We start from the raw sequence: 27453 nt of genomic DNA on the forward strand, positions 1-27453 counted from the left end.
TCCTCTATATAAATTGTCTGCAGCATGAAATGAATATGAGAGCATTGCATTTTTTTTTAATTAATTGGTATTTAATTCTATTTATATATTTTTTAATTTTTTTATTTATATGTTTTTTTATATTTATATTTATCTTTAAATCTTTATTTTTGTTCAGGTATTCATTTTTAGTTTTACTTATGTACACGTATTTTTTGTTGTTTTTATTTGTATTTTTATATTTTTTTGTATTTGATTTTTGAATTATATTTTTTACGTCCGTTTTTATTTTCACTTATGTATTTTTTTTAATTTATATTTATTTTTAGGCAGTTTTGATCCTCCATAATATACAGTCGGCTACCGCGTTCGGATGCTCTTTATCAGTCAATTCGAGCTGGATGCAGCCGCATCCATTCCACCACACATGGTGGGGTTTTGAAACGAATAGGAGAGGCGGTCAAACCTCCGCGTGTGAGTTCTGTCCCCTGTGCGCAGCTCTCAAACTGGAATGGTGCTGGGGTGATGCTGCTGCCGCTACTGCTGCTGTACTGCAGCTGCCGTGCACAGCATCCCCTGCATCCCCGCTCGCATCACCCCCCGCGGACTCGCCCGAATGGTTTATTCCAAGCGAACCTGTCACTGTCACGGCGTCGGGCAAGCCAGCCGAAGTGAGCGCTCAGAGGGGGTGGAAAGCGAGGAAGGAAGGCATCATCCACTGCCTGCCTGCCATTGCAGTGCGGCAGCTGCTGCTGCTCTGGAGCCACGCAAGGACCTTTCCTTCCCGGTGCTTTTTTTTGGTGTGTGTGTGGGGTAGAAGCACGCCACACGGACCGCCGTCTTTGCCAAGGTGAATATGTTTGTGGATTTATCTATTGTTATGGCTCCCGCCGTAGGAGGGGATAGGACGTGTGCCCCCCAGCGGGTAAGAGCGAGCGAAAACGGTGCAAGTGGAGGTAACTTAGCGACCCCAGTGCTAGTAAACTGCATTTACGCGCTATGCTAAGCGGGTTAGCCAGTCAACCCGCTTCGCTCACAAACGAAATGGCAGCTGCTTCTCCGTGTATGTATCGTTTTATACCGTTCTCGTGTGCCATTAAATGCCATTCGGTCAAGCTGTCATCTCGCGGAGCGCTAATGCAGGTAACCGTTAGCCAGGAGCAGCTAGCCTAGCTGCTACCACAAAATGTCGGCCAGCAAAGGGGGCTTGACTTGACCAACGAAAGGGAGTTGGGGGGCGTTTGGGAAGGCTCGTGTCGTAGCCACGTGACGCAAATAAGTGGTTGACGAGTCCGAAATATGACATTAGTCATTTAAGTTTAAAGGCGAAGGTCGAGCACTTGCTCGCCTTTTTTTAGGTGATCGTACAGTAAACCTCACGAGGGTCTTTGGGCACAGCTAGTTAGCGGTGTGCTAACATTAGCTCTTTAGCTGACGCGCTTGTCTCTTGTCAGCGTGTTCCGTTACTTGTAGGGCATCCAGTTTTGCAGGCATGCCAGACTGAACGTTGTTGCGGTTGCATCAGTTGTGGTCAGCGCTCGCGCATAGCCATCGGACATCAGCAGCCACCTGTTGAATATTGTCAATCATCATTACAGGTTAAATATTTTGTAAAGTTGTTTTTCGATGAACAATATATTCAATAATTATTAAGTAATGCTCCTTTGCTTATTCCTAAAAGCTGTATTATATTTCCCATATCTGCTCAAAGTAACTGTAACTACATGTTACAGACTCACCCTCAGTCGGTTTAAAAAAAAAAAAAAAAAAAAAAGTAATCGAGAGGCCTAAATAGTTACCTTAGTGCAGCAGTGAACTTCATTCATGATTATTATGTTGCCTGCCCTGATTAAATGAGCTTGATTGGTGATATTTACACTGCAGTCTCTTCTGCACATGGAATCACTCACTTTCTAAACCACTAGTCAGCCAACCAGCTTTGTTTATGAATACTTGATTCCATCTCGTATGAGTTGGACACAAACAAATGATACATGATTGTACCAGAGCCTTAAGTAAAACTACTTTTGTGTCTGCTTTAATCCATGTGCGCGAGTGCAATTAATCACTGCTGCTGTAAAAGCTTATTTGATGACATGTGACTTGAACTAATGAGATGGTAGACCGATACAATTCAGTGGACGAAGCAAAATGTAGATTGTCCATGAATCAATTGTTGCGCTGACAAGAAGACGGACAGACAACCTTTACACACCTACAGGCTATTGGAAGTCCACAAACTAAAACATCCACAAATAGCCATTGTTGGCTTGAATAGAGCGCACAAACTGCAGATATCTGTTTTAATTAAACTCGCAGTTGTCTTGGAAATAATTCAGTGTGTGCATGGGATGCATCTAGCAAGGCATCGAGACTATGTTGCCGCTTCAAGGGCAGCCATACTGTACATGTTGGCCTGTAAATTACGTCTCCCTGAGCCGTCATGAGAGCAGCAGCAGCAGTCTTCTGAATCATTGTGGTTTTTGAAGGACACGTTTGTGTTGTATTTTGGCTGCATACGTCCCATTTAACATACATTGACGTCTAATTAGAAACCATTTGGCGCACAATAAGCCGTTACTGATCAAGTTTATGCACATTCTCTGTCTTCTGACATCCACATCAAAACATTTTCTTTAGCTCTTCTCAAATTGAGCATAAAGTTGTGAAATGTTTGATTCCGTGGAAAGTAGTGGTTTTGAAGATGCGATGATTCTGCCTGAATGTGAGGATAGAGTGGAACGTAATATTTGATCAACCCAAAGGTTGTTCAATTCAAACACTGACCCAAAAATATAAAGAATATGAATTAAAAAATGCAAGGTTCAACCTTCATTTTGCATAATGTCGATTCCAACGAATCTTCCAGGACTGTAACTCTTTAAACATCACAGTGTTAATTCAGGACGCGTGTTTAGCGTTTTTTTTTTTTTTTTGCACCCTTCGAACAGTTGGGTCAGAAGTTGGCACGTCTGGTATACCTCAAGAGAGCTCAGTTTAGCCAACATCAAAGAATTAGCCCCAGGAAGGGATTTACCGTAAATGTTTGACTTTTAAGATTCCACAGCACATTACAGTTTATGGCTACAGTAATACAGAAGATGGCCTGTGACTCAAATTGCTCGGAAATCCTCATTTAAAACACGTGAGGAGTTATCAAGACAAATATCTCTGGACATCCTATTATTCACCTATCAACACAAACCTCCTCCTTCTGTGTGATGTAGAATCCAGCCTTCGTCATGGCTGCTTTTCACTAGCAGTTTTGTCCTCATCCCACACACTGTGAAAGAGACGAGACGGGGTGCAGGTCAGCAGCTCCGCTTATCAGCACATTCCTGTCCTCCTGGGCTCCGTGTGGCCTGCTGATAACTTCCACTGGGCTTGATGGAGTGCTGGCGCTGATTTCCTGCTTTGTGGCTCTGGTTAGGATCAACCGCTCCAGCCATGGGTTGGGTGCTATGGTGTAAATAATATCAAGGAGAAAATCTCAGGCTGCAGTTGTCTGTAGTTGTCTGTGCAGTCGACCCCCGCTATTCGGGGGGGATCGGGACTCGGCCGGCCCGTGAACAGCCAAATAATTGATGGCCATTGAAGGTGGAGGGGGTGGCGAACGTTTCACCGCCGCGAGTATGCGGTGATTGACTGTAATTGTGGAGCAAACTAGTGCGGTCATTATCGAAATATTTTTAGAATGGATTAGTCTATTCATTTAATTAATTGACTAACAAAAACGTTTTCCCCCTAATTACTATTTATTAACCAGTGATTGGTGGTTATTTCAGACTTTGTATTTGTGTAGTGATTAAAGAAAAAGGGGAAGGTTGATGTTATACTATGTTACCGGTTCAGTCATTGTTTTCCAACGTAATTATTACTAATAAGTTAATTATTAGTCTTATTTTGATTAAACACAGAATATAATGAGTCTTCTTTCATGAAAGACTACAGAAATCAGTGAACAATTACTGTTGATATGCTGAAATCAGAGGATTTGGACAATTTTCAATTACAAAATGGTGCCAAATGATTACTCAATTATTAAAATAGATGTCGATTAATTTAATAATCAATTACTTGTCAGTTAATCAGTTAATTTTGACAGCTCTAGAGCAAACATTCACAATTGCAACACTGGGGAAAAAATAGTTTTCCAACTGGCATTGCAAGTCATTCAAATGTAGAAAAATATTAGGCTAGGTGCTACTTTGTACAATTTAAAAATCTCCTAAATCCCTGTATCATGTACTGTACAAGTAATGGGAGTCATTTCCAAAATCTGAAACCTTAGATTTTATCTCTCCGTTACAATAATTCTTGCACATCCTTAAAAATGTGAAGACTGATTATAATGCTAAATTTGTGCTTTGTGTGTTTATAACAAACATTGACTGCTTGGATCATATGTATGCACTTAGGCTGTGCACAAATCAGTGGTGTCTCGAATAGAGATGCAAGTAGGCCGTTGAAAACGAACGCCGAATCATTATTTTAGGATTCGGAGCATATTGCTACAGAAAAATGAGGAAGGCCAAAGGTAACAAATGAAAGGGAGCTTGCACTTGGACACCGCATTAGAGACGACAGGCTAGCTTAGCGCTAGCTAGGCCGAGGCTAGTACAACACAACGGGGAGGCGTGTCAAAATTGTCTGGCTACTATTCGGCCATCTTCGCTAAAGTCCCATTGTCAGCGAAAGAAAATCATGACGCTGCCACTACCATGCTTACTATGCGTAACGCAGGTTACTAATAGATCTTATTAGAAAAAGATATTACTAGACGGGTTGCGATTAAACTAAAGCACATTGATAGAATCTCAACATAGATGTTTGATATATGAAAAAAATATTCTCCATTTTGATTGAGGGTGTTAATTTAAAATGGTTATGATGAAACAGGTGGCGTTGGGAGTTGAAATAGTTGATGAATCACAGTGATGCGAGTGCTAGCGGTATGAGAACTACGATGCGTTGTTGTTTTTTTCAGTCCTTGAAGCGTGTTACAGAAAAAGATGACTTGTCGTCATTTGAAATGTTTGATGGTTGTTCACTTGTACTTGAACTAAAAACTCATACTTTTTCAAAAATCTTGTCATGATCGTTGCAAATCGCTGGCATTGGGCCGGTACCGCCTACCTCACAATTTGGCAAATTTGGTATACTGTATATTTTTTCACAAATCTATGGTATAGGTCTGTCTACGTGTGAAGTGTTAATTTTATAAACTATTGGCCAACCTCAAGTGTTGAAAATGGCTTCCTCTCTTTAATGATGTAATGTTAACAGTGATATTTGGCGTCTCCAGCAAAGTGTTGACTTTGCAGGTACGAGGATTCCGCCTGACACCAGCGATATGCTCCTCAATTTTGTTAGCAAACGCTGTAGCTTATGGCTAGTAACATTTGCAGTGTTTGAGCTGTTCATAATAATGTCTGTTAACAAAGCTATATTATACAGGAAGATGATGTTCTACTCTACTGTTCATTTTTCTTCCACGCCGCTGCAGAGGTAGCAATGGAAGGTCTTTCGGATCAAGGCAAAACAAGCTTCAGTGCAATTTTATACTTACTTGGCGGTTTCTGAGTTTTCTTTGCTTCTGCTGGTTCATGCTATTATTGCGCCGCTTTCTCCTGTGAGCCAAATCTACTTTTTTTCATGTGCTGGTCCACGTAATAAATAAAGGAAAAAAAGGAGATTTAGTCGACCAACCTAAGGTACTGCTGAGCTGGGTTATACACAGGCATGGCGTTTTCTGTTTATGTACCGTGTTGTTTTCCGTTAGCTTATATAGCTACACAGGTGGTGTTGAAGATTAAATTAATATTAGTAATATTAGTTTGATGAAATACAGTGATATATCACCAAAGAATACAATGACAGTATGTTAAAATAATAACTCAGCATATTCATGATGTCACCCTTTATGAGGCCACCGTTTTATTGAGTCTGAACCTTTTGTGCCGGGTATCTAACGTTATGGCTGTGACTCTTTATATTATCAGGTATATGAGGATCAAGCTGGGTTATTGTATAATAGCTGCTAAAGTGTTTCTGTGGTCTGAGGTTGACTCAGTGGGTTGTCCTCTGAGCTTTCGGGTCATGTTATGCACGATGAAACACTGCGCTATGAATGCCTGATACAGCATAGGCGTAATGTACAGTCCCTTAATGTCATTGGATGTGACACCTGTCTGCTCAATGTGACCGGGAACGGCAGCTGCATTGTAAAGAGGAAGGATCGCGTCAGCCTTCAATAACATGTAGTGAGCAATGTTTTCCCTGTAAGTGGTGAGGAAGAAATACTCCTCTCTCACGTTTGGGCGAGGTTTAATTGAAGTGAAAAGTTCACACATTTCTCTTTAGCTTCTTTTAAGGGAACCACTTAGTTTCCTGTGAATGAAAAGCAACTTGGCCAACCTTTCACATCAGTTGAATTGGCTTTTATTGTTCTGGCTGCAGATGACAAACATCACCGAACAAACCCGCGCTTTGTTTTTAACTCTTTTACTCGCAGCCATTTTCACTGAAGCAACCTCCTTCGCTCCCCGGCTGTTTTACTGGATTTTGACTGATTTTGCCCAAGGCCCACAGAATATTCTGTTCTAATGCTATAAAAACGTGGAACCTACCAAATGAAAGATTAGAGTTTCTTCTTTCATCAGGAAAAAAGTATATTTCTAATTGTTCCGTTTTTCAGCAATTAGCATTAGAATATAGCTAAGTTACATCATTATTTACAAATCTGTTTAAAACAGTTGGGGAAAGAGCTTGTTGCAACATGGCCCTGGTTGATCTCTTATACTCTGCTGCCACCTGCTGGCCGTTTTTTATAATAACTGCCATTTCTTAAAGCATTTTCTACCGTTCAGAGGCTGCATTAGAGCCTTCTGTAGGCTCTAGCATAAAAATAAAAAGTATAAATATGTCTTTGGGAGCATGGTAATATTCAAAATTTTGGGAGCAAATGAGTTAACTGCAGATGTCAGTTCATTCTTGTGATGTCACTCATGTATAATATGAGCCCTGTATGAAATGACGAAGGGAGTAAAAGAATGCCCCTCGCTGAGAGAAAACGATACTCGGACCAACGTGGCAATTTGAGGGTTAAATCCGACACAGCAGTTTACACTGCGGATGGATGTTCACTAGCACGGAGCAGTCCCATGCTATAGCGCAACTGCAGATCCCACACAGGTCGCTGCCAAGCCCGAGGGGATTTGCTTCAATCCCATGAGCGTGTGAAGCGAGGGTTGCAGGGGAGGGATCCATTTTGAGGAAGGATGTTCGGAAAGGATGTCTTCTCGCCTCTGCATGCGTGGCGCAGGAAGCATTGGGATGTAGCTCCATAAAGCGTCATTTGAGATCAAAATTAACGTCTCTGAGTAAAAAGGCGGATGTCAGGTGTGGACCGCTTGCTCCTTGGCGCGATTGGCGTCGTCACGCATCGCTGCTGCTAGATGAACAGGGGTGTCGTTAAACTGGAGATGGCTTTTTGCGTAACTTTAGTCACTTGTGGCATGAATTGATTTAAGGTTCTCTGCACTTAGTTTTTAACAATGCTCGTTCAAATAGTTCTGTTGGTGCATCACTTTCTTTACACACCAGATCATAATTTGTTAATCAGGCCCTCCACGTTTGCATAAACTGGCGGTGCTGCCAGCTAGCGTGTTTTAGGTCACCATGCATGCGACATTGTGTTTCCCTTGGATTTTTGTAGAAGTGATCATTTGAAAATGTAAACATTTTAGAGATTCGTAGAAATTAAGTGTAATATTGATTTTCATGTTTCATTTATTGTTAAAACTCTTGCTAATTGTTGTGAGAAATTGATAATATAAGTGTCTTAGCATTAGAAACTAATCATATGATTATAGTTAATTTGAACAAATTTGTTATTCAGAAGGCTGTTTCAAATTATAAGTAGTCTTTTGCATTCATCCGTACCCAAGAAGTTCTCGTTTTCAAAAGTGTCTGTTCAACCCCCATGCTGTACAACTTCACAACAACTTCATTCTGCTGATCAGCGCACCACTATACTGCCTCAGATGGACAATTTTGTTTTTTCCTGTTGCCAAGAGCATTTTGGGGAGCTTGCACACTGAATAGACAATGAAGCCTCCATCTTTGTGGCTTGTTACTTATACCTGTATGTAGATGTCCAAACAAATTATATTTTTTTACTAATAATAAATGTAGCTCAATAACAATACTGGGCAATACTTGTTTTCTGTGTTATGCATGTGTGTGTGTGTCATAGTGGGAAGTGGTGAGGAATTGGTTAATCAAATTAAAAAAAACGTTTTCTTTTTTTTTCTGTCCATTGGCTAACCTGCTGACATACATTCTTCACAATGATGACAAGGTGGCAAAGAGAGGAATTATTTTACGAAAGTGGCATTTTTTTGGGGGTGAGTGGTTTGGGATTGGTTCTTGTTTTGAGTGTCAGACAAAGAGCTACAAACACAGCTAATTTGTTGTTGCATTAATCCCTAACTGAATATTTTTGCGGATTTATTGATGTTAAATAGTCAAACATTTAAAATGCTTTAAGGGTTGTGTTTGAAGGGCCACTTGCTCCTAGTTTTTCGGATGTCTGTCATTTAATTGTTTTCTTTAGTTTATTTTTTTTTATGAAGGGGAAAAAATTGATTACAATTGAGAACCGGATTTTTCGAGGAAAAAAATCTGGGATTTTATTATAAAGCCATATTTTCCAGCCCTACTCTCAGCTGTGCGTTCCATTTGTGTGACGGTCCATCTGTGCTGTGCCTACTCCCAAGTTGTGTGGTCATAATCCCCCAAGCATGGCCCGAGCGTCTCCTTAGTGCTGCCAGCATTGGCTCTGCCTTGTGCCATGAGGCTTGTGTTGGCACCAGTTGTTTGTGCTCAGGCAGGACAAAAACACATCAGTCAATGGGGCGACTGAACAACCATAGCCGCGTTTCCACCGCAGGAACTTCAGGGTAAATTTACGGGGCCAGCCCCGCATGTGCACGTCTTCACTGCAGGAGCCTTCCCAACCGGGCCACATTTACAGGAACTTACGGGGACGAGTGTGTCTCAGTCCTGTTACTACGTCTCCTCTAGCCTTACGATCCACAAATGAGGGACGGCTAACGTTATACATTATGAGACACGTTTTTTTTCTTCATTTAAAAGATATGTTTATTAAATTTTCTTGAAAACTTCTTGGGTAGTGGCCAATTTACTTGGGTGGCCCGCCCAAGTATTAACATGGTGTGGGAAACACTGCATGACCATACATGCTTTCCCACTGCAAAACACTCTCCTACTTTCCTACCCATCTCCAGAACAGTATACTGTATGCATTAAATATCCATATAATTAACTACATTAAATCAAACAAAATAACTTCTTTTTTTTAAATCAGTGTGCATGTGAATCTATGGGTGCCGAACGCGGTGAAAAGCGAAAGCGGTGGTCTTCTGTACAGAAAATAAGTTATAAAGAGATGTCGTTAGACTTAATTTAAATTATTCACCACAGTACACACAGGGATGTGATTTTTCCGCTAATTCGCGGAATTCCGCTTTTTTTTTATCTCCCCCCCCCCCCCCCAAAAAAAAAATCCGATTTTTTTTTTTTTTTAGTAGTAGTTCATTGTGTATGCACATGACTCCGACAGATAACATCTTCTGCTATAACAAAGACATTTGTGGTATGCTCTAATATGAGTTACTTTTCATTTGGTCATGATACAATTATTTGTTCATGAAATTTGAACTCTTCAACATTATTTATGTGTTAACTTAGTAATCACATTAGTTAGATATGATGATATTCTCAGTGATAGTTTTTAAAAGCAAAGGCAGTCCAATGTTTTTGAATGTGACTGATTTTGAGTTGACTAGAACTGCCATTTTATATGGGATAGTTCAATATACATTGAAAATTTATGCTGTTGTTTTGTCTATTTCTTTGTCATGTGAGTGCATTGAAAGTACTTAAAAACACGGACCCTGGACCTAGCTGGGTGCCAGCGGCCCCCAGACCCCCGGCTAAATTTTCAGATAATTTCACTTTGGTCAAATCACATCCCTGTACACAACAGAGCAAGATTATCTTGTTTTAGGTCGAAATTGTACGCAGTTCTATCACATTTGTAGACACCTGCACCCGCTAACAGAAGTAATTAATGTAATTTCAAAAGTTTGTTTGCTCTCTTTTTCGCCTGTTTACTTTTGTTTACTGAAAAGGTCAAAAGGCATTTTGGTTTGTAAATCCAATTGTGTCTTCTGGCAAGCACTGCAAATGTCAGTCCACTTAAAAACACCACAGTGGTCTGTGTGTTACCGCAGCAACGAGCGCAGCAGGAGGAAAACGCCAAACTGCATGCCTTCAAAGGGGTAGGTGTGCGTCAAAGGGAGAAAAGAAAGCAGGGTGAGAAAAAAAAGCAAACAGTACTTTAGATTAGTTTTCCTTGAATTTTGTGAGACTTTTACTCAATTTTGGTCATTTTGAATCTTTATCAGCAAAATGGATAGATCCTGACACAGAAAAATATATATACGTCGACCGAAAATGCGATATGCATTATACATTGTCTGTGAGCTGTATTCAGTCAAGTACAGTTATTTCACTTCTTTGCATCGGTGTTTCCATGGTGCTGACCAGTTGGACATAACCGTAAATTATACTTACTTTAAATGTCCCAGTTGGAATTCTATCTTTTCTGCAGTCTTGTTAATATTCAGATGTGTTTAACAGCCCCCCACACCACCACCCCCTCCAACTGAAGTTCTGCAGTGTACTCTGTGTAGAAGGCTGCTTTGGGGGATGGGGTGCGAGAGTGGTGATCTCATTCAAACTTGCGCTCACTCCTCTTGTGTCGAGTCCCGCCATAAGCTGCCTGAAGAGTTAATGACTGCGGCTGCCAGGCCAAGAACGCGTGGGGCCACTTGCGGCGATTTATGTTTTGCATCTCATTTACGGTCTTGTTACCTAAACCGTTTGCTGGTTGCTATGCTAAATACAAGTAGACATGGTGCTGCTGTAAATGGAAAAGTCATTAAATAAGTATAAATAAATAAGTAAATATAGGGGTATGTATGAAATATCCTAACCTATTAAGTTGACAGACGAGCAGCCATTTTACATACATCCTTTACTACCCTCCAGACTTGATAATGTTTTATAAGCAGCCATTAAATATGTGTAGGTGAAATGATGGAGGAGCACAGATCAGTTCAAGAATGAGCGGAGGCACTGAGGACAAGGTCGCACTAACAGCTGAAGGAGCCGACCTTCATCTCATTCTCTCAGGGGGTTACTGTGACCAAGGGTGTGCTTTAATGTCATTGACTTTAAGTGTGGCCTCATTTCATCTTGCAAGGTTTTTTTTTATCATTATACCAAGTGAGTATACAGTAGACATGGCAGCAAATATGAGAGTATCCTGACATCGACATGTTGAGCAGTTGTTCGCCCTGTTGTGTTAATCACGCTGTGGTCTTTGTGTGTGTCTCCAAGAGTGCAGCAATGGAGGAGACTGTCATTTGGGAACAGCACACTGTAACACTGCACAGGGTGAGTATTCAAAGACAGTCGTTACAAATTAAGATCTTTCTTTGAAAACCCTGTCCTGGTCCAAATATCTTCACTTGCATTTCTCACGTTTTTTTTCTCTGGAGAACCCAAGAATGAAATTCTCCCCTTATTTACTTTTAAATACAGGCACCAGGGTTTGGCTTTGGGATAGCCATATCAGGAGGCCGAGATAACCCTCATTTTCAGAGCGGCGAGACCTCCATTGTGATCTCAGATGTGCTAAAAGGCGGCCCGGCTGAAGGCCTACTGCAGTAAGTTCTTCGGGTTTTAATGGCAGCACAGTAAGATCAGTTTGACATTTTCCATCTTGCTCGACTATAGCACATCTCCTCTTCTTGTAACCCCTCTGCAGGGAAAATGACCGAGTTGTCATGGTCAATGCTGTGTCCATGGATAATGTGGAGCACGCCTATGCAGTTCAGCAGCTCCGGAAAAGTGGAAAAATTGCCAAAATTGTGAGTTAAATTCTGTTATTCAGTCTCAGAAAAGTCAGTCATTCAAAAATAGAAAGTGGAAGTCCTCTGAGCTAACTTAGATCAATGCGATTGATTTATCTCTCTGTAACCAATACTTCCTAACATCTTATTTACAATGAGCAGACAATCAGGCGGAAGAGGAAGGTTCACGTCCCCATGGGTCGCCTCGGGGAGCGGGAAACGATGTCAGAGCATGACGAGGAAGAGGACAGCTACGACGAAGAGATATACGAGACGCGGAGTGGACGTAGCGGCGCGTACAGCGGCATGGGCGGAGCCATGGGTAGGCGCAGCGGTCGGAGCTGCGGACGAAGGGACAGGGAACGAGAACGCAGTGGCTCGCGGGAGAGAAGTCTCTCGCCGCGGTCGGATCGCCGCTCACACAACCTGCCTCCTCGCCCCGCCAAGGTCACGCTGGTCAAATCACGCAAGAATGAAGGTGAGGCTCACAAAGTCGGGGATAGCAGAGCAAAAGATAATTAGTCCAACTGTTAATCCAGGAAAATCACCTCCAACTTTATTTTCCTCTCTGGGTCAGATTTAAAATCTCCCAAGTCAATTTTGGTTAACTTCCAAGGAACACAAAACTTGCCAGCCACAGCGGAATCCAAGTTACTCAAATAAATCTTAGTAAAAAGAGAAGAGGAATTAATCTTCTTTAATCTTCACTCTTAATCCTGGAGGAAGCGGCGTCCGAGCATGGTTCGCGCCGTGCGGTCCTGTCAACTCTGTGCTAACCTTGTCTTTGTTGTTGTCGTTCACCAAGCAGAATATGGCCTGCGCTTGGCCAGCCACATCTTCGTCAAGGACATCTCCCCCGAGAGCCTCGCAGCCAGAGATGGAAACATCCAGGAGGGGGATGTTGTACTGAAGGTGAGGGAGGCTGCTGGGGAAAACATCAAATCGTGTTAAAAATGTATGTAACAGCTGATTATGTTGCACAATGTTCTTTTTGTCGTGCTTAAAAGTTGAAATGAGGAGTGGTAATGTAGTGGAATTGAAAAGTCACAGCCACTTTGTGTTTTTGTTTTTTTACTGCTGTTTTGTGCTGTCAAATGTTGCATAACAGCACTTGCAGATGCAGACTGGTGCGTTTCCAGAATCTCCCGTTTTTGCACGGCACATAAAATAGCAGTATGTGCGTAACAGGTATTTTATTTTAACCGTAACTGCTCTCAATCAATTATGCAGTCAACTCTGTTCTTTCTTTTAATGTCAGAATGAAGGGGATTTTTTTTCTTTTTCAAATCTATGCAACCTTTAGCATACTTCACTATACACTCTCCATCACATCATCATCACTGTCTGCATGCACAATCTAAAGAGATCAAAAATAAGATCTGTAATAAAAAAAAATCAAAATGCGCTAAATGACATTTTCAGTCATAACCTCTCTCAATGGGATGCAGTGCAATTTTACACCAGTTTAAGACATGCTGAGAGTCAGTCGGGACAAAGATATAACGGTGCTACAGTTCTTTTCTTGTATCTCACTGGCTTGTGGTCCTAAAGAGGTCTCTGGGTTGCTTGACAACACTTTTGCATTTGACTTTGCTCTGATAAGGATGACCATTGTTGCTGTTGATCTGCATCCAATCACGACTATTAAGAATGGTTGGTTCTAAAGTGAAAAAAAAACGGTGTGGGTTAAGAAATATCTGGCTGTTGCAGGGAAAGCGTTGCCATGTCATAGATAACAATCCGTCTCCTGATTCTTGTTAGATCAATGGCACAGTGACCGAGAACCTCTCTTTGATTGATGCCAAGAAGCTGATAGAAAGGTCAAAGGGCAAGCTAAAAATGGTTGTTCAGAGGGATGACAGGGCGACCCTGCTGAACATCCCTGACCTTGATGACAGTATCCCTTCAGCCAATGCCTCCGACAGAGACGGTGAGATTGCTGTCAAGTGTTAACCGCTCTCTGGCTGCAAGTGCTTTAACAGCGGCGTGTGTGTGTGCATGATCAGACATTTCAGATATCCATTCTCTGGCATCCGACCATTCCAATCGATCGCACGACAGACTTCGTAGCAGCCGCTCCCGCTCTCCAGACAGACGTTCGGAACCCTCAGACCACTCCAGACACTCGCCACCTCAAATCAGCAATGGCAGGTGAAGACAAGCAATCAATGAAAACAAGCATCATTGCATGTATTATTGTGCAAATAGGAATTTGTTTAATTGAATCATTGACAAAAAAAAATTCTAGCTACAGTAATCTTTCATAGTCTTATTTCATGCAGAACAATAATGACTTACTAAATAAAATTGTGCAGAAGATTAATAAAAAAAATTTTTTTTAAAGTTTATCTCTCTTATAAATTTGCATCACATTTGTAACAATGAATTAACAGCAATATGTAAAAGTGGCATTTTCATAAAAACATCAATCTATCTTCCCCCCCCCCCCCTTTTTGTGGCCAGTTGGAAAATACCGTAAGTTTGTGGTTCAAGTAAAATGTGATTAATTATAGAACTAGTAATATTTAGTGTGATAGAGTAAATCTTGTATCAATTTAAAGCTCAGAGAATTAGAAGTAGAAATGCTAACTTTTCCCGTAATGCGATTTGTACTGTACTGCAACGCAGGAACTGAGTCTATTTTGTATGCAATATTTTGGCAGAAACACTGTACAACAAAGTCACATATTTCTTGGGCTGCCCTTCTTCACGCAGTAAAACAGACTGAAGTGGTCACAAGTTTAAATTAAAAAAACATTGTGACATTGCTGAAACGGTTATCCTAGACTCATGTTAAGGATATTGTACCCTACTTTTTCTGTTGGGGATTGTTTTGCGCCATTGCCCTGTATATGTTTTTGGAAGCGGTAAAGTTGGACTGATAAGTGAAGTCAATAATGTTCAGGGTTGGGGAATCCAGGTCCAGAAAGAACAAACCCTGAAACAGTTTGACTTCTACTCAACAAAATGCTTCTATGAGCTTGTTTACCTGCTAGCTAAGTAAAAGCGCCTGTGGCTAAAGCCAATCTGTGGCAGTTTTTTTACTTTCTGGACCTGGATTCCCCAACCCGGGTAATGTTGCTGTATAAACGCTTATAAATGCAGCTTCTAGCCATTCCATAAACAAGGTGGCATGTTGATGACTCCATTTTATTGCGTTGTGTGCAATCTTGGCTACTGTTTATTGAACCTGATGGTGACACTTGTAATAAATTGATGTTTTTGCTATCGGCTTGGAGGCATACAGTACATTCCTACCAATCTACAGGCTATTAAGTATCTGCATGTTCACCTTGAAGAAGGGAGATAAAGATGCTCTATAAATAGAACATATAACAGTAAAGTTGTGACCTTCAAGAGTAAGATGCTGCCTCGGACTCAAGCTGTTCATTTGCTCCGTTTTATTTTTTTCTGTCTCTTCTAGTGGGGGGGGGGTTCTCCATTATTGTAGCTTTTAGTGTCATAGTACACTTGTTTGTTCTGTTTTTGTAGCAAAGATGATGAATCCGTTGCCTCCCGGCTTTCTCTGTATTTGATGGTCAACTAAACAAATCCATCTCCTTTTGACCTCAGTCACCGAAGTCGAGATGAGGAGCGGCTATCAAAAGCGGCTTCAACACCAGCAAAACTTTCTGAGGAAATTCCTCTGCCCAAGCCGAAAGAGCCGACTCTTTCTAGAGATGAGAAGCAACTTCCGCCGCTCCCAGGTCAGCAGTTAAATCCAATCTTCATCGATGCGTTTCCTGTGTCCTGTGTCTAAGAAATTTTGCTTTGCAGTTTTTGTTCCCTGTTTTTTGTTTTTGTTTTGTTTTTTTTAACCCATGAATTCCGAGAAAAAGTTCAGCTTCAGATGCCTGCTGAGCCAGGGTTATCTTGCCTGGAGCCAAGTGAAAATAAACCATATGATCTTATTTAGTCTGACGTCTCATTCCCGCCTGGAGCGTTCTGCTTCCTGTCTGTCCTTTCTGCTCAGGACACTGTGTGCCTTCAGTATTTGTAACAATTAGTGTGTGTGTGTTTTTTTTTCATACATAATCAAGCTTTGATGGTACTCATCTCTCTGTTCGATGACATTTATTTACAAATCAGAGCCGAAGCCAGTGTACGCCCAGCCTGGTCAGCCTGACGTGGACCTGCCTGTCAGCCCATCAGATGCCCCTGTGCCAAGTGCTGCTCATGATGACAGCATCCTTCGGTAGTACTAACTGTATTCATCTTTCACTGCATCACAAATTTCGCCAATGCTCAGTTTTTAAATTAGCCCAACAGGAAAGGTTGGAGTCTTAAACTATAAAGTAAATGGGACTGAAATCTTTGTGGTCATCTTCAAAAGCCAGGCAATTGTACTTGACAAGAAGCAAAGGAGGGCAGCATTTCAGTCAACAAATTTCTTGGCAAGTTGAAGAACATACAAAGTAGGGCAGCATTACGAAATCCACTCACTATTTGCTTTGTTTTGGAGAACACAAAAATTCCATTAAAGTGTATCATGTCCAATAAAGTCTGACTGTTTCCTTTGTCCTGTGTCCTCAGGCCAAGCATGAAGCTGGTGAAGTTCAAAAAGGGTGAGAGTGTGGGGCTGCGGCTGGCGGGAGGGAACGATGTTGGCATCTTTGTTGCCGGAGTGCTGGAGGATAGCCCAGCTGCGAAGGAGGGCCTGGAGGAGGGTGACCAAATTCTCAGGGTACTTTTCTTTTAACCCACAAAAAGTGTTTTTAAGATGAACGTTTCTTGAGAAATCTGGTATTTTATTGAGAGTTTTTCACTTTTCCTAGCGTCAGCAATAGGGTGTGCCAAGTGGCTCTGTGCAATTTTGGCTTATTGGGCATGCAGCTCAAACTCTCCCTTTCTGTTCTTCCTTGTACACAATGCTCGCTCCAAAATTCCTGTACCTCTGGGCTGGTCTCTTAGCAATGACTTTGGGAGCGTGCGCGCACACACACACAAACTGTTTCCTTTCACTGTTTTTGCCATTTCCATGCAGCCATATATCTCCTTTGTTCCACCTCCTTTCTTTAAAGAATGGCTTGGATTCTTACGCTCCACACAAAAAAAAGTTTCCCGAGCAATATGGAAAACAGAGATCTAGGAACCCTTAATTTATAGATTTCTACACTCCACTATGTCAGTATTGAAATAGGCTTAGGATTTAGCTTCAATGCACTTATTTTTTAAGAAATGCACCAGGACTAATATGTTTTTTACCTAATTTCAGGTAAACAATGTCGATTTTGCAAACATAATCCGAGAGGAGGCAGTGCTGTTCCTCTTGGATCTTCCGAAAGGTGAAGAGGTCACCATTTTGGCTCAGAAAAAGAAAGATGGTAAGTAAAGAGAATGACCAAAAATTCACCTTACAGTCTCATGATTCCAGGTCTAAGTCAGATTGTTTCTTTCTCTCTTTATTTTTATTTTTTTTAGTCTATCGGCGAATCGTGGAGTCTGATGTGGGCGACTCCTTTTACATCCGCACCCATTTTGAGTACGAGAAGGAATCTCCATATGGGTTAAGCTTTAACAAGGGCGAGGTGTTCCGGGTGGTGGACACCCTCTACAATGGCAAGTTGGGTTCCTGGCTTGCTATTCGTATTGGCAAGAACCACCAGGAGGTGGAGAGGGGTATCATCCCTAACAAAAACAGGTGCTTGTCGGAGCTTTTTATTATTATTATTATTATTATTATTATTATACAGTCTGTGTTTATCGTTGGTAGTGTCATTTTGTTTACAAATTCATATTTTTGGTTAACCTTATTTAGCCACAAATGGGACAAAGTCTATGACTGTCCATTTGTCTGACGTCACTTCAATGCATTGTAGTTCTACACCACTGCCAACTACATTAACATTGTAATGCTAATGTAATACTTTGGACCGTGTCAATCAAAACATTGCATTATGTAAGAGGAAGATCTTGATGCAGCTCCTGTACCAAAACTCGTTAGATTATGCAGTTATCCGGTCTATGTTGACATTAGGGGAAAGTTCGATCATCAATAAAACGACATGCAGAATAAATGGATCACTCGACATTCAGTCCTGTTATTTATTTTAGATATGTAATTTCCTTGAAATGCTCTTGGTTGCTGGCAGTATTAAGATTAGCAGTGCCAAGTTTATGACACATCCATTACCTTGTGCGTCAGGTTCTCTCTACCTCTGTGCAATGTGTCAACAGAGCGGAGCAGCTCTCCAGCGTGCAATACACACTCCCCAAAACAGCCGGCGGCGACAGGGCGGATTTCTGGAGGTTCCGTGGTCTTCGCAGTTCAAAGAGGAACCTCAGGAAGAGCCGAGAAGATCTTTCGTCACAGCCAGTCCAGACAAAATTCCCGGCATATGAGAGGGTTGTATTGAGAGAAGGTGAAAAATCTGACTGGGCACTTTACTGTATGTACATATATCTGTAAGGGATTTGTATAATTTCATTTCTTATGTATGATTATAGCTGGTTTCTTAAGACCTGTTGTGATATTTGGACCTATTGCCGATGTTGCGCGTGAAAAACTCTCCAGAGAAGAGCCAGATCTTTTTGAGCTTGCAAGTAAGTTTACAAATCATGTTTTGAACATGAGTACAACATACACAAGGTGTGAACTATGTTTAAATGTCGTGCATTGTTAATATTATTTTCCAGAGAGTGAGCCCAGAGATGCAGGAACAGACCAGCGGAGTTCAGGAATCATCCGTCTTCACACCATCAAACAAATCATAGATAGAGTGAGCTCCATCTGCGTTTTTTTGTTGAATCATATATCCATAATAGATTCTTATTTAATCACCCCAACTCACCTGCTCTTCTTCTGTTCTCTCATCAAGGACAAACACGCTGTGCTTGACATCACCCCGAATGCCGTGGACAGGCTGAACTATGCTCAGTGGTACCCAATAGTAGTCTTCCTAAACCCCGACAACAAGCAGGGTGTGAAGAACATGAGGACAAGGCTGTGTCCAGAGTCCAGGAAAAGTGCCAGGAAGCTGTACGAACGAGCCATCAAACTGAGGAAGAATAATCATCACCTGTTCACCAGTGAGTGGCTGCAGAATATTAAAGGGCACTAAAAAGCTGAGTTATTTCCTTTACATTAATTGCCCCAAATTCTCTTTTATAGCCACCATTAACTTGAACAACATGAATGACGGTTGGTACGGAGCTCTTAAAGAGACAATCCAGCAGCAACAGAACCAGCTGGTGTGGGTGTCTGAGGGAAAGGTGAGCGTGGATTTTGGAAGTCTGTCACGGCTAAAATGCAGTGCGAGTCGTAAATGGTGTCTTCTTAGGCGGATGGCACCACAGAAGATGACTTGGACATCCACGATGACCGTCTGTCCTACCTGTCGGCGCCAGGTAGCGAATACTCCATGTACAGCACGGACAGCCGCCACACATCCGACTACGAGGACACGGACACGGAGGGCGGAGCGTACACGGACCAGGAGCTGGATGAGACCTTGAATGACGAGGTGGGTCTGCCCACGGAGCCCGCCATCACACGGTCTTCTGAGCCTGTCAGGGAAGACCCACCCGTCATTCAGGACACCCCTGGTTACCCCGGATACCAGCACCCGGTGCCGCCCGACCCAGCTAATCGTACAGACCCCACTGGCTTCAAGATGCCATCTCCGCAGCAGGTAATGTTTCTATCCCTTTAAACCACTGCTGTGGATAGACGTACTCTACAGTAGTTATTAACTCCTTTTGTCATCTCGGTTGTTGGCTAAGAAAGACCATGTCCACACAAACATCATTTTTTGTATGCACGTTGGCCTTATTCACCTCATGCAAACTGTCATTGAAAACACATTTCTGAATATTTTTGATTGTTAGCCTAATATTGTGTGTTCTTGATCATCTATTATGTTCAGGTTTCTTACAGTGCTCAACATAAATGAGTACACCCTCTTTGAAAATAAGCTTTTTTAAAAGCATAACTCTTTGAATGATTATTGGGCATTTTGATGAATATCGGTATCGGCCTCTTTTTTTTTTTTAAATCTTGACGGCCGATATAAGGTAAATCTAAAACCATTTTAATGTCAGGGAACTATTTATTAAAATTTTCTGTTATCCTAATAAGAGTTATGAACCTTTTGTTTTTGTTCAACATTAAATCAAAGAAATGTGAAAGTTTAAGATTTTTAAGTTTTAAAATTTTGGAGAAAAAAATATTTACTGTAGAAAACTATAGAGAGCTATGGTATTTACTTGTTTTAGTTTCCATTTAACTTTTTAAGACGTAGTGATAACCTTGGGAATTCCCGGTACATTTTGTTATAAATTTAAAAGGATGTCTATTGTCTAAGACCAAAAAAAAAACTCAACAAAAAAAAACTTCTCCCTTTTGAATTTTTTTTTTTAATTGACACCAATATTTTTTTCACCCTTTTTTTTTACTGAAAAATATTGGTTATTGGCCTCCTTGACTACTAATAATTGGCATAGGTATCATCCCTGAAAAAACAACAACATCGGTCTATGTATAATCACGCCCATCCCTATTCAAAACATCAGTGTAAGTGTGGACAAGTATTAAACATGATTTAGAAGCTACTGGTATATCGTCTGATCAAAGCAGGCATTTGCAAGAGCCTCGTCTGGCTCATTCGCTGTGAGAAGAAATATCAAGGTGTCGGGTTGAGCTTTTACTTTGTGTGCCCTTAGCAAGCCGTGTTTGTAAATGTCTTTTAACAATATTCACAGCAAGAGGAGGCTTCTCTGCCCATGCTCTCCTTGCCTGCAGCGGTGGTAGCGCCCCCTGCTGTTGAGCAGCCTGTACAGCTAGAGGGTTTGCACCTAGAAGAGCCCTTGGCTGCAGCCGCAGCTCCTCAGGCTGACTCACTTAGCAGCCCCAGTCCTGCCCCTGAGCTTTTTCAGCCCCCACCACCACCGCCACCAAATGAAACCCACCCGTCTGGACCACCTGGTCCAGAACCAAAGGTACCCGCTGTCTCCACTGCCCACTTGGACCGGGCCTGGGCCACAGTCTGCCGTTTTAACTGCCTGTCTTCTCGCACATGCTTTCCACTCGCTCTCTGCATGAATTGCCCACACTGTGTGCCTCACTGAGCCCACTGTGTGCCTCTGGCTCCCAGAGAATGTGTGACATACTCGTCCACATGTACAATGGTGAGACCTGGGAGACCAGAAGGACTGGTAAATCTGAGTCTTTGACCAGGGTGAAGACCATCCACAACCAGCCCTAACTGTTGCCTTTTACTTCCTTTGCATGGCTCCAAAACGTTTTTTGGGTTCCTTTTAGCTTTAACTCTCTTCTGTAGATGAACAACAAGCATTTCGAGTGGCATTATTGTAGATGTGTTGTGTTGTAGTGCCAGTAGTTTGACGTTGCATTAGATCCAAACTGAATGTTGGTTGCATGATGAAAGCTAACCTGCAGACAGTACTTTTGATAATGATTTCCATAAAGCAATTCTACCTCAGCACACTGCATTATGTTTATGTTCACATGCTTAGTTCTGAGCAGATGCCAATAAATGAACCTTCTTCCATAGGAAGTGCTGGAATTCAATTTGCTGTCTACAGGCTACACATCATATGTTTGAGATTAGGCCTTTCAGAAATTCAATTGTTTTCATTATAAAACGTGAAGAAAAAAAATCTAATATGATCATTCTTGAAAGGCATCTTGTCAAACGGGCATTCAGAACTATTTTTTAAATTTTAAAAAAAAATGTTTGCTTGTGTTATTTGCACTTTGACAAATTTCCTTACGTAATTTGGAAAGTGTTACTCTTACTGTATGCTCACTTCCATGAATTTCACTCTTAATATTTTTAAAATATTCTGCTGGTTCTTTTTAATTTGCTGTTGGATATCTTTCTCCCATATTCTGTCTTGAAACATGATGGTGGTTAAAAGTGTAGCATCATCACAACATCCATATTGTCTCTTCACAGATGTACAAGAAAGACCTGTACAATATGGAGGAACCTGTGCGAATGAACCATGGCCTGAAGCACTCTATGAGCTACAGTCACCAGCCGCCGTACCAGGACAAGCAGCCATACCGAGAATACGACCACCCGCCTTACGGTTACGACGGGGGCGGCTACACGGAACCAAAGTCTCACAACGCTGACTCTCACATGCACTACGACAACCGTGTGCCTCATTACAACGAACAGTGGTCCCCCTACGACCAGCAGACCTCGCCCTCACAGCCCCCGGGTTACCAGCCGGGCCACCAGCAAGCCATCGGCTACATCCCCCGCTCGCCGTACGAGGATGGGCCAGGGAGGGACTACAGCCCGCCTCAGCCTCGATTTGAAGATCCCCTTCCTGTGGGATACGACGGCAGAGCGCGCCACGCTAAACCTGGGCCGATTCGTTACGATGAACCGCATCCACCGCCGCCCCCTGCAGGCTACGATGCACGTTCTCCTTATGAGGCAGACCCTCACAGCTTTCCCATTAACTCTCCTCGTTCTCCAGAACCGCCAAAGCAGTACTATGGCGACTCCGGTCTAAGGCCCTCCTACATTCCTGGTCCGCACCGGGGCTTCAAGGCAGGGATGCACGAGCCTGTGATGAACTGTGAACCACCAATTCTCCCTCCTAAAACAGAGTCCCTCGCATCCCCTGGTGAACCAGCAGTCATTCCTGGATCCAAACCCTTGGCACCCCACCAACGGGAAGACCTGGATGAGGACCCGGCCATGAAACCACAGTCGGTCCTCAACAGAGTGAAGATGTTTGAAAATAAACGGTCCGTTTCCATGGACAGGGCGAAGGAAGGAGAATCATCAGTTCTCAGGGTACTTTTGCTCTTCAATTATATAGACGTAAGAGTGTGTGCTGTTCTTATCTCTCATGAAGGAGCAGTATTGCCAACACTTAACTCATTTGCTCCCAAAAATGTATAAAAACGTTCTATTTTAAATATTGCCATGGTCCCAAAAATGTATTTATGTTTTTTTATGGGGGGGGTTATGCTAGAGCAAACAGAAGGCTTTGATGCAGCCTCTGACCTGAAGAGGTCGCTTAAAGCAATGGTGGTTATTACAAAAACGTCCAGCAGGTGGCAGCAGAGTATAAGAGATCAACCAGGGCCATGTTGCAAAAACGGCTCTGTTCCACAGTGTTGTAAACTGATTTGTGAATAATGATGAAACTTAGCTATATTCTAATGCTAATTGCTCCAAAATATACTTCTTCTTTTTTTTCCTGATGAAATAAGAGACTAATCTTTCTTTTGTTTTTATAGCAATAGAACACAATATTCTGTGGGCCTTGCCAAATTAGTCAGAATCAAGTAAAACACCCGGGAAGGAGGGGGGGGGGGGTGGCTTCAGTGAAAATGGCTGGGAGTGAATGAGTTAAAAACCCTTTTGTCTAATTGTGTCCTCTCTTTCTCATTTAGCCAGCAGATGTTCCCAAACCTTCAAGTGCACCTGGTCCAGTGCTCAAGGCAAATTCGCTCAGCAACCTGGAGCAGGAAAGGTCCTCCTACAGGTATGTTGTGGTTATTACAGCACCCTCAGGTGACAGTTTTTTTTTTTTTTTTCACGCCTGCTTTATAACGCTTTCATTGTTTGAGCCCCATCTAGTGGAGGTAAGTTGTTGTGCAACAGATCAATTTAAGGTTTACAACAAACATGACTGGCATAGTGGATCTTCTTCATTTGCATGTATGTCCCACACAGAAGCTGTTATAAATTGATGCCTTATTCTTGTTTGCTTCATCTTTAGGGCCCCTGAGCCACAGAGGCCTCACACCAAACCGCTTGATGATGTAATGCGTACCAATCACTTTGACCCGGATGAGGACGAGGAGTACTACAGGAAGCAGTTGTCCTACTTTGATCGTCGCAGCTTTGACAGCAAAGCCATGGGCCAACCCAATCCTGGCATCAATCGCTTCCACGATCTGGTCAAACCAGCTCAACTGTCGTACCCGTACAACAGGTAGAAGCACGCACATTAGTCACCACTGGGGGAAAAAAAATAAAATAAAAAAATATCCCTGCTTTCCTTTTGCATTTCAGCAACAATCACCAATGTTTTTATTCATTCTTGAATCCCCTTTTATGTTCGACCTAACTTAGAGTGGAGTCCATCGAGAAAGTGAGTCCAGGGGACAAACGATTTGATCCCCTACCTCAGATTAGCCCATCTACTCTGTACGGACCTCCCGGCTCTGCCATCCCACCCAATACACTGCCAAAACTCAGCCCGGCTGATGGTAAGCTCTCTATTTACCTGCTACACTGGAATATTCCCGATTTGTCAGTTTTTGTTAGCATTATTATGTAACAGCATGTGAGATTTAAGGTTAGCTGCTCAAGATTAACTTCTACACACTTGAACGCTTCACTCATTTATTTTCTTCAAATTGCATCAGGCAATGTACAGTTGATATAAAAAGTCTACACACCCCTTTTTACATGCTAGGTATTAAATGAGACCTCTAAACTGCCCCCACCCCCCTAACAATATCATGAAAAAAAACAATTGATTCCTAAATTGCATGACTTATTCTCTTTTCACAAGAAATGTTCCGCTTTCACTGTTTATGTTGACTTACTAGTCACTAATCATTTTGACCTGATCACTTGGAGAACCCCTCAAGAATTTGACTCATACAAGCTTATCAGTGGCTATTTTTAACATTATATGAGCTTATTAATTTGAAATATTTGTAATATGAAAGCTTTTGTTTTTTACCAGATTTTCTATCATCGATGTCACATTACAAAAAGGCCATATTTTGCGACACAAAAATACTCCATATTTCTCCATACCCATCATCCGATTTAATAGAATGATATAATACAAATGTCTACGAATTATAAGTTATCGGGAGTATTTGATTAATTGTACTTTGGTGCAATTCTGTGATTGTCTCTATTTTGTCCAGTCAACTCCATACCCGAACCACTGAGCTCCCCAAATCCCAAACCTGACCTGGCAGCTCTCAGACCCGTTAGCAGGGATGAACCCGCACCAACCGGCTATCTGCCCCTACGGGCCCTTCCCGACAAGTCCCCGGTCAACGGCACGGATACAGTTCCCCCGAAGGCCATCGGTGCTCCCGTTCCCACCGGTTATAACCGCTACGTCCCCAAGCCCTACACCAGCTCAGCACGACCGTTCGAGCGCAAGTTCGAGAGCCCCAAGTTCAACCACAACCTGCTGCCCAACGACACACAGGTGAAGACGGAGCTCCTCGGCAAGCCCGGCATGCTGAGCAACAGCTCGGTAAAGCTGCAGCTCTCACCTCAGCCTCCGGACCATGACAGCGGTCTGGACACCTTCACTCGCACCATGGACAACAGGCCCAAATACCAGCACAATAACATCAACGCCATCCCCAAAGCCATTCCTGTAAGGTAATGTCACTTGGTCTCTTTTCACAATGAGGTCACTGTGCCGCACTTGTCGTGTATTGTTCTTTACCAAACACCGCCCTGATTGATGACTGTGATCTCCGCTGCAGCCCCGGCGCACTGGACGATGACGACGAGGATGAAGGGCACACGGTGGTGGCCACCGCCCGAGGCATCTTTAACTGCAACGGCGGTGTCCTAAGCTCCATCGAGACGGGCGTCAGCATCATCATCCCCCAGGGCGCCATCCCGGAGAACGTGGAGCAGGAGATCTACTTCAAGGTGTGCCGCGACAACAGCATCCTGCCCCCACTCGACAAGGAGAAAGGTCAGTCCCACATGCAAGTTTGCTGTCAATAGGAAGTTTAGTTGGGAGTAAAATCATTGGTTAGCAAGCAAGCTGCATTGCACACAAGCATGATGGCGCCCCTCAGTTTTGTGTATTTCATTTCTATCACATTTTTATTTTATTTTCCTTGACAGCAATGTTTTTCTTCTTGTCAATATTTAAGCCTTGCTAATAGGCTGGGTACGGTTCCTTGTCAGTAGTGGACTCGTCTATTTCCAGCTGATAGGGTACACACCCATTCTCATACATCACCCTAATTTAAGAACCTAGCCCTAGTTTAAAACCCTCATTTGAAACCCTAGCCCTAGTTTGTAACCCTAATTTTTAACACTTGTCCTAGTTTAAAACCCTAATTTGGAACCCGAGCCCTAGTTTAAAACCCTAATTTGAAACCCTAGCCCTGTTTTAAAACCCTAATTTTTGAACCTTAGCTCTAGTTTGAAACCCAAATTTCAAACCCTAGCCCCTAGTTTAAAACCCTAATTTCAAACCCTAGCACTACTTCGAAACCCTTATTTGAAACCCTAGCCCTAGTTTTAAACCCTAATTTGAGACCCTAGCCCTAGTTTAAAACCCTAATTTCAAACCCTAGCTCTAGTTTAAAACCCTAATTTTGAACAATAGTACTAGGGTTAGGGTTTCATATAAGGGTTCAAAATTAGGTTTTCAAACTAGGGCTAGGGTCTCAAATTAGGGCTTCAAACTAGGGCTAGGGTTTCAAATTAGGTTTTTAAACTAGGGCTAGGGTTTTAAATTAGGGTTTTAAACTAGGGCTAGGGTTCAAAATTAGGGTTTAAAACTAGGGCTAGGGTTTCAAATTAGGGTTTTGAAATAGGGCTAGGGTTCAAAATTAGGGTTTAAAACTAGGGCTAGGGTTTCAAATTAGGGTTTAAAATAGGGCTCGGGTTTCAAAATTAGGGTTTCAAACTAGGGCTAGGGTTTAAAATTAGGGGTTTTAACTAGGGCTAGGGTTTCAAATTAGGGTTTCAAACTAGGGCGAGGGTTTCGAAGTAGGGCGAGGGTTTCAAATTAGGGTTTTGAAATAGGGTTAGGATCTCAAATTGGGGTTTTAAAATAGGGCTCGGGTTCAAAATTAGGGTTTCAAACTAGGCTAGGGTTTCAAATAAGGGTTTCGAAGTAGTGCTAGGGTTTGAAATTAGGGTTTCAAACTAGGGCTAGGGTTTGAAAATAGGGTTTTGAAGTAGTGCTAGGGTTCAAAATTAGGGTTTTAAACTAGGGCTAGGGTTTCAAATTGGGGTTTTAAACTAGGGCTAGGGTTTCAAATTAGGGTTTTAAACTAGGGTTCGGGTCTCAAATTCGTTGGTGCACTTCTGAGTCACTTCCTGTTTAATTTGGGGCACTTCTGGGTCACTTACTGTTTTATTTGGGTCACTTCCAGGTTAACTCCTGTTTTATTTGGGGCACTTCCTGTTGATTTTGGGGCACTTCCGGGTCACTTCTTGTTGATTTTGGTGGTCTTGAAATGGAAAAAAAAGAGCGCACAACAAACACCTCGCAGATGTACATGTGTTCTCCTAAATGTATCACTTGTAGAATCTAAATGTCGATGCAATGTCCACGCAGGAGAAACGCTGCTAAGTCCGCTGGTGATGTGCGGCCCTCATGGACTCAAGTTCCTGAAGCCGGTGGAGCTGCGCTTACCTCACTGTGCGTCTATGACCCCTGATGGTTGGTCTTTTGCTCTAAAATCCTCCGACTCCTCGTCGGGTACGCTGTCCTCTCTCTCTGTCCTTGTTGAGTCTGTAGGCTTAAG

General features: G+C 42.3%; 1 protein-coding gene across 9 annotated transcripts in view; it reads left to right on the forward strand.

The window, feature by feature from the left end:
- Positions 1-27453, forward strand: part of tjp1b (tight junction protein 1b) — a 76886-nt gene that overhangs the window by 44795 nt on the left and 4638 nt on the right. For 2 of the 9 annotated variants that reach the window (XM_077568738.1, XM_077568746.1), the window contains 26 exons: positions 11470-11526; positions 11674-11798; positions 11900-12002; positions 12147-12462; positions 12790-12896; positions 13746-13914; positions 13991-14135; positions 15558-15691; positions 16074-16179; positions 16518-16668; positions 17200-17308; positions 17406-17625; positions 18162-18346; positions 18432-18527; positions 18621-18703; positions 18803-19013; positions 19096-19196; positions 19265-19615; positions 20685-20921; positions 21902-22759; positions 23365-23456; positions 23694-23909; positions 24050-24186; positions 24862-25333; positions 25441-25658; positions 27264-27407. In XM_077568738.1, the coding sequence (XP_077424864.1) occupies positions 11470-11526; positions 11674-11798; positions 11900-12002; positions 12147-12462; positions 12790-12896; positions 13746-13914; positions 13991-14135; positions 15558-15691; positions 16074-16179; positions 16518-16668; positions 17200-17308; positions 17406-17625; positions 18162-18346; positions 18432-18527; positions 18621-18703; positions 18803-19013; positions 19096-19196; positions 19265-19615; positions 20685-20921; positions 21902-22759; positions 23365-23456; positions 23694-23909; positions 24050-24186; positions 24862-25333; positions 25441-25658; positions 27264-27407 (5143 nt within the window). Of the gene's footprint in view, positions 1-607; positions 830-11469; positions 11527-11673; positions 11799-11899; positions 12003-12146; positions 12463-12789; positions 12897-13745; positions 13915-13990; positions 14136-15557; positions 15692-16073; positions 16180-16517; positions 16669-17199; positions 17309-17405; positions 17626-18161; positions 18347-18431; positions 18528-18620; positions 18704-18802; positions 19014-19095; positions 19197-19264; positions 19616-20684; positions 20922-21901; positions 22760-23364; positions 23457-23693; positions 23910-24049; positions 24187-24861; positions 25334-25440; positions 25659-27263; positions 27408-27453 lie in introns of those variants that run through there. The other 7 variants (XM_077568747.1, XM_077568742.1, XM_077568743.1 and 4 more) reach the window with 7 other exon arrangements.

The sequence above is a fragment of the Vanacampus margaritifer genome, chromosome 6 (genome assembly GCF_051991255.1).
Source record: "Vanacampus margaritifer isolate UIUO_Vmar chromosome 6, RoL_Vmar_1.0, whole genome shotgun sequence".
Classification (NCBI taxonomy): Eukaryota; Metazoa; Chordata; class Actinopteri; order Syngnathiformes; family Syngnathidae; genus Vanacampus; species Vanacampus margaritifer.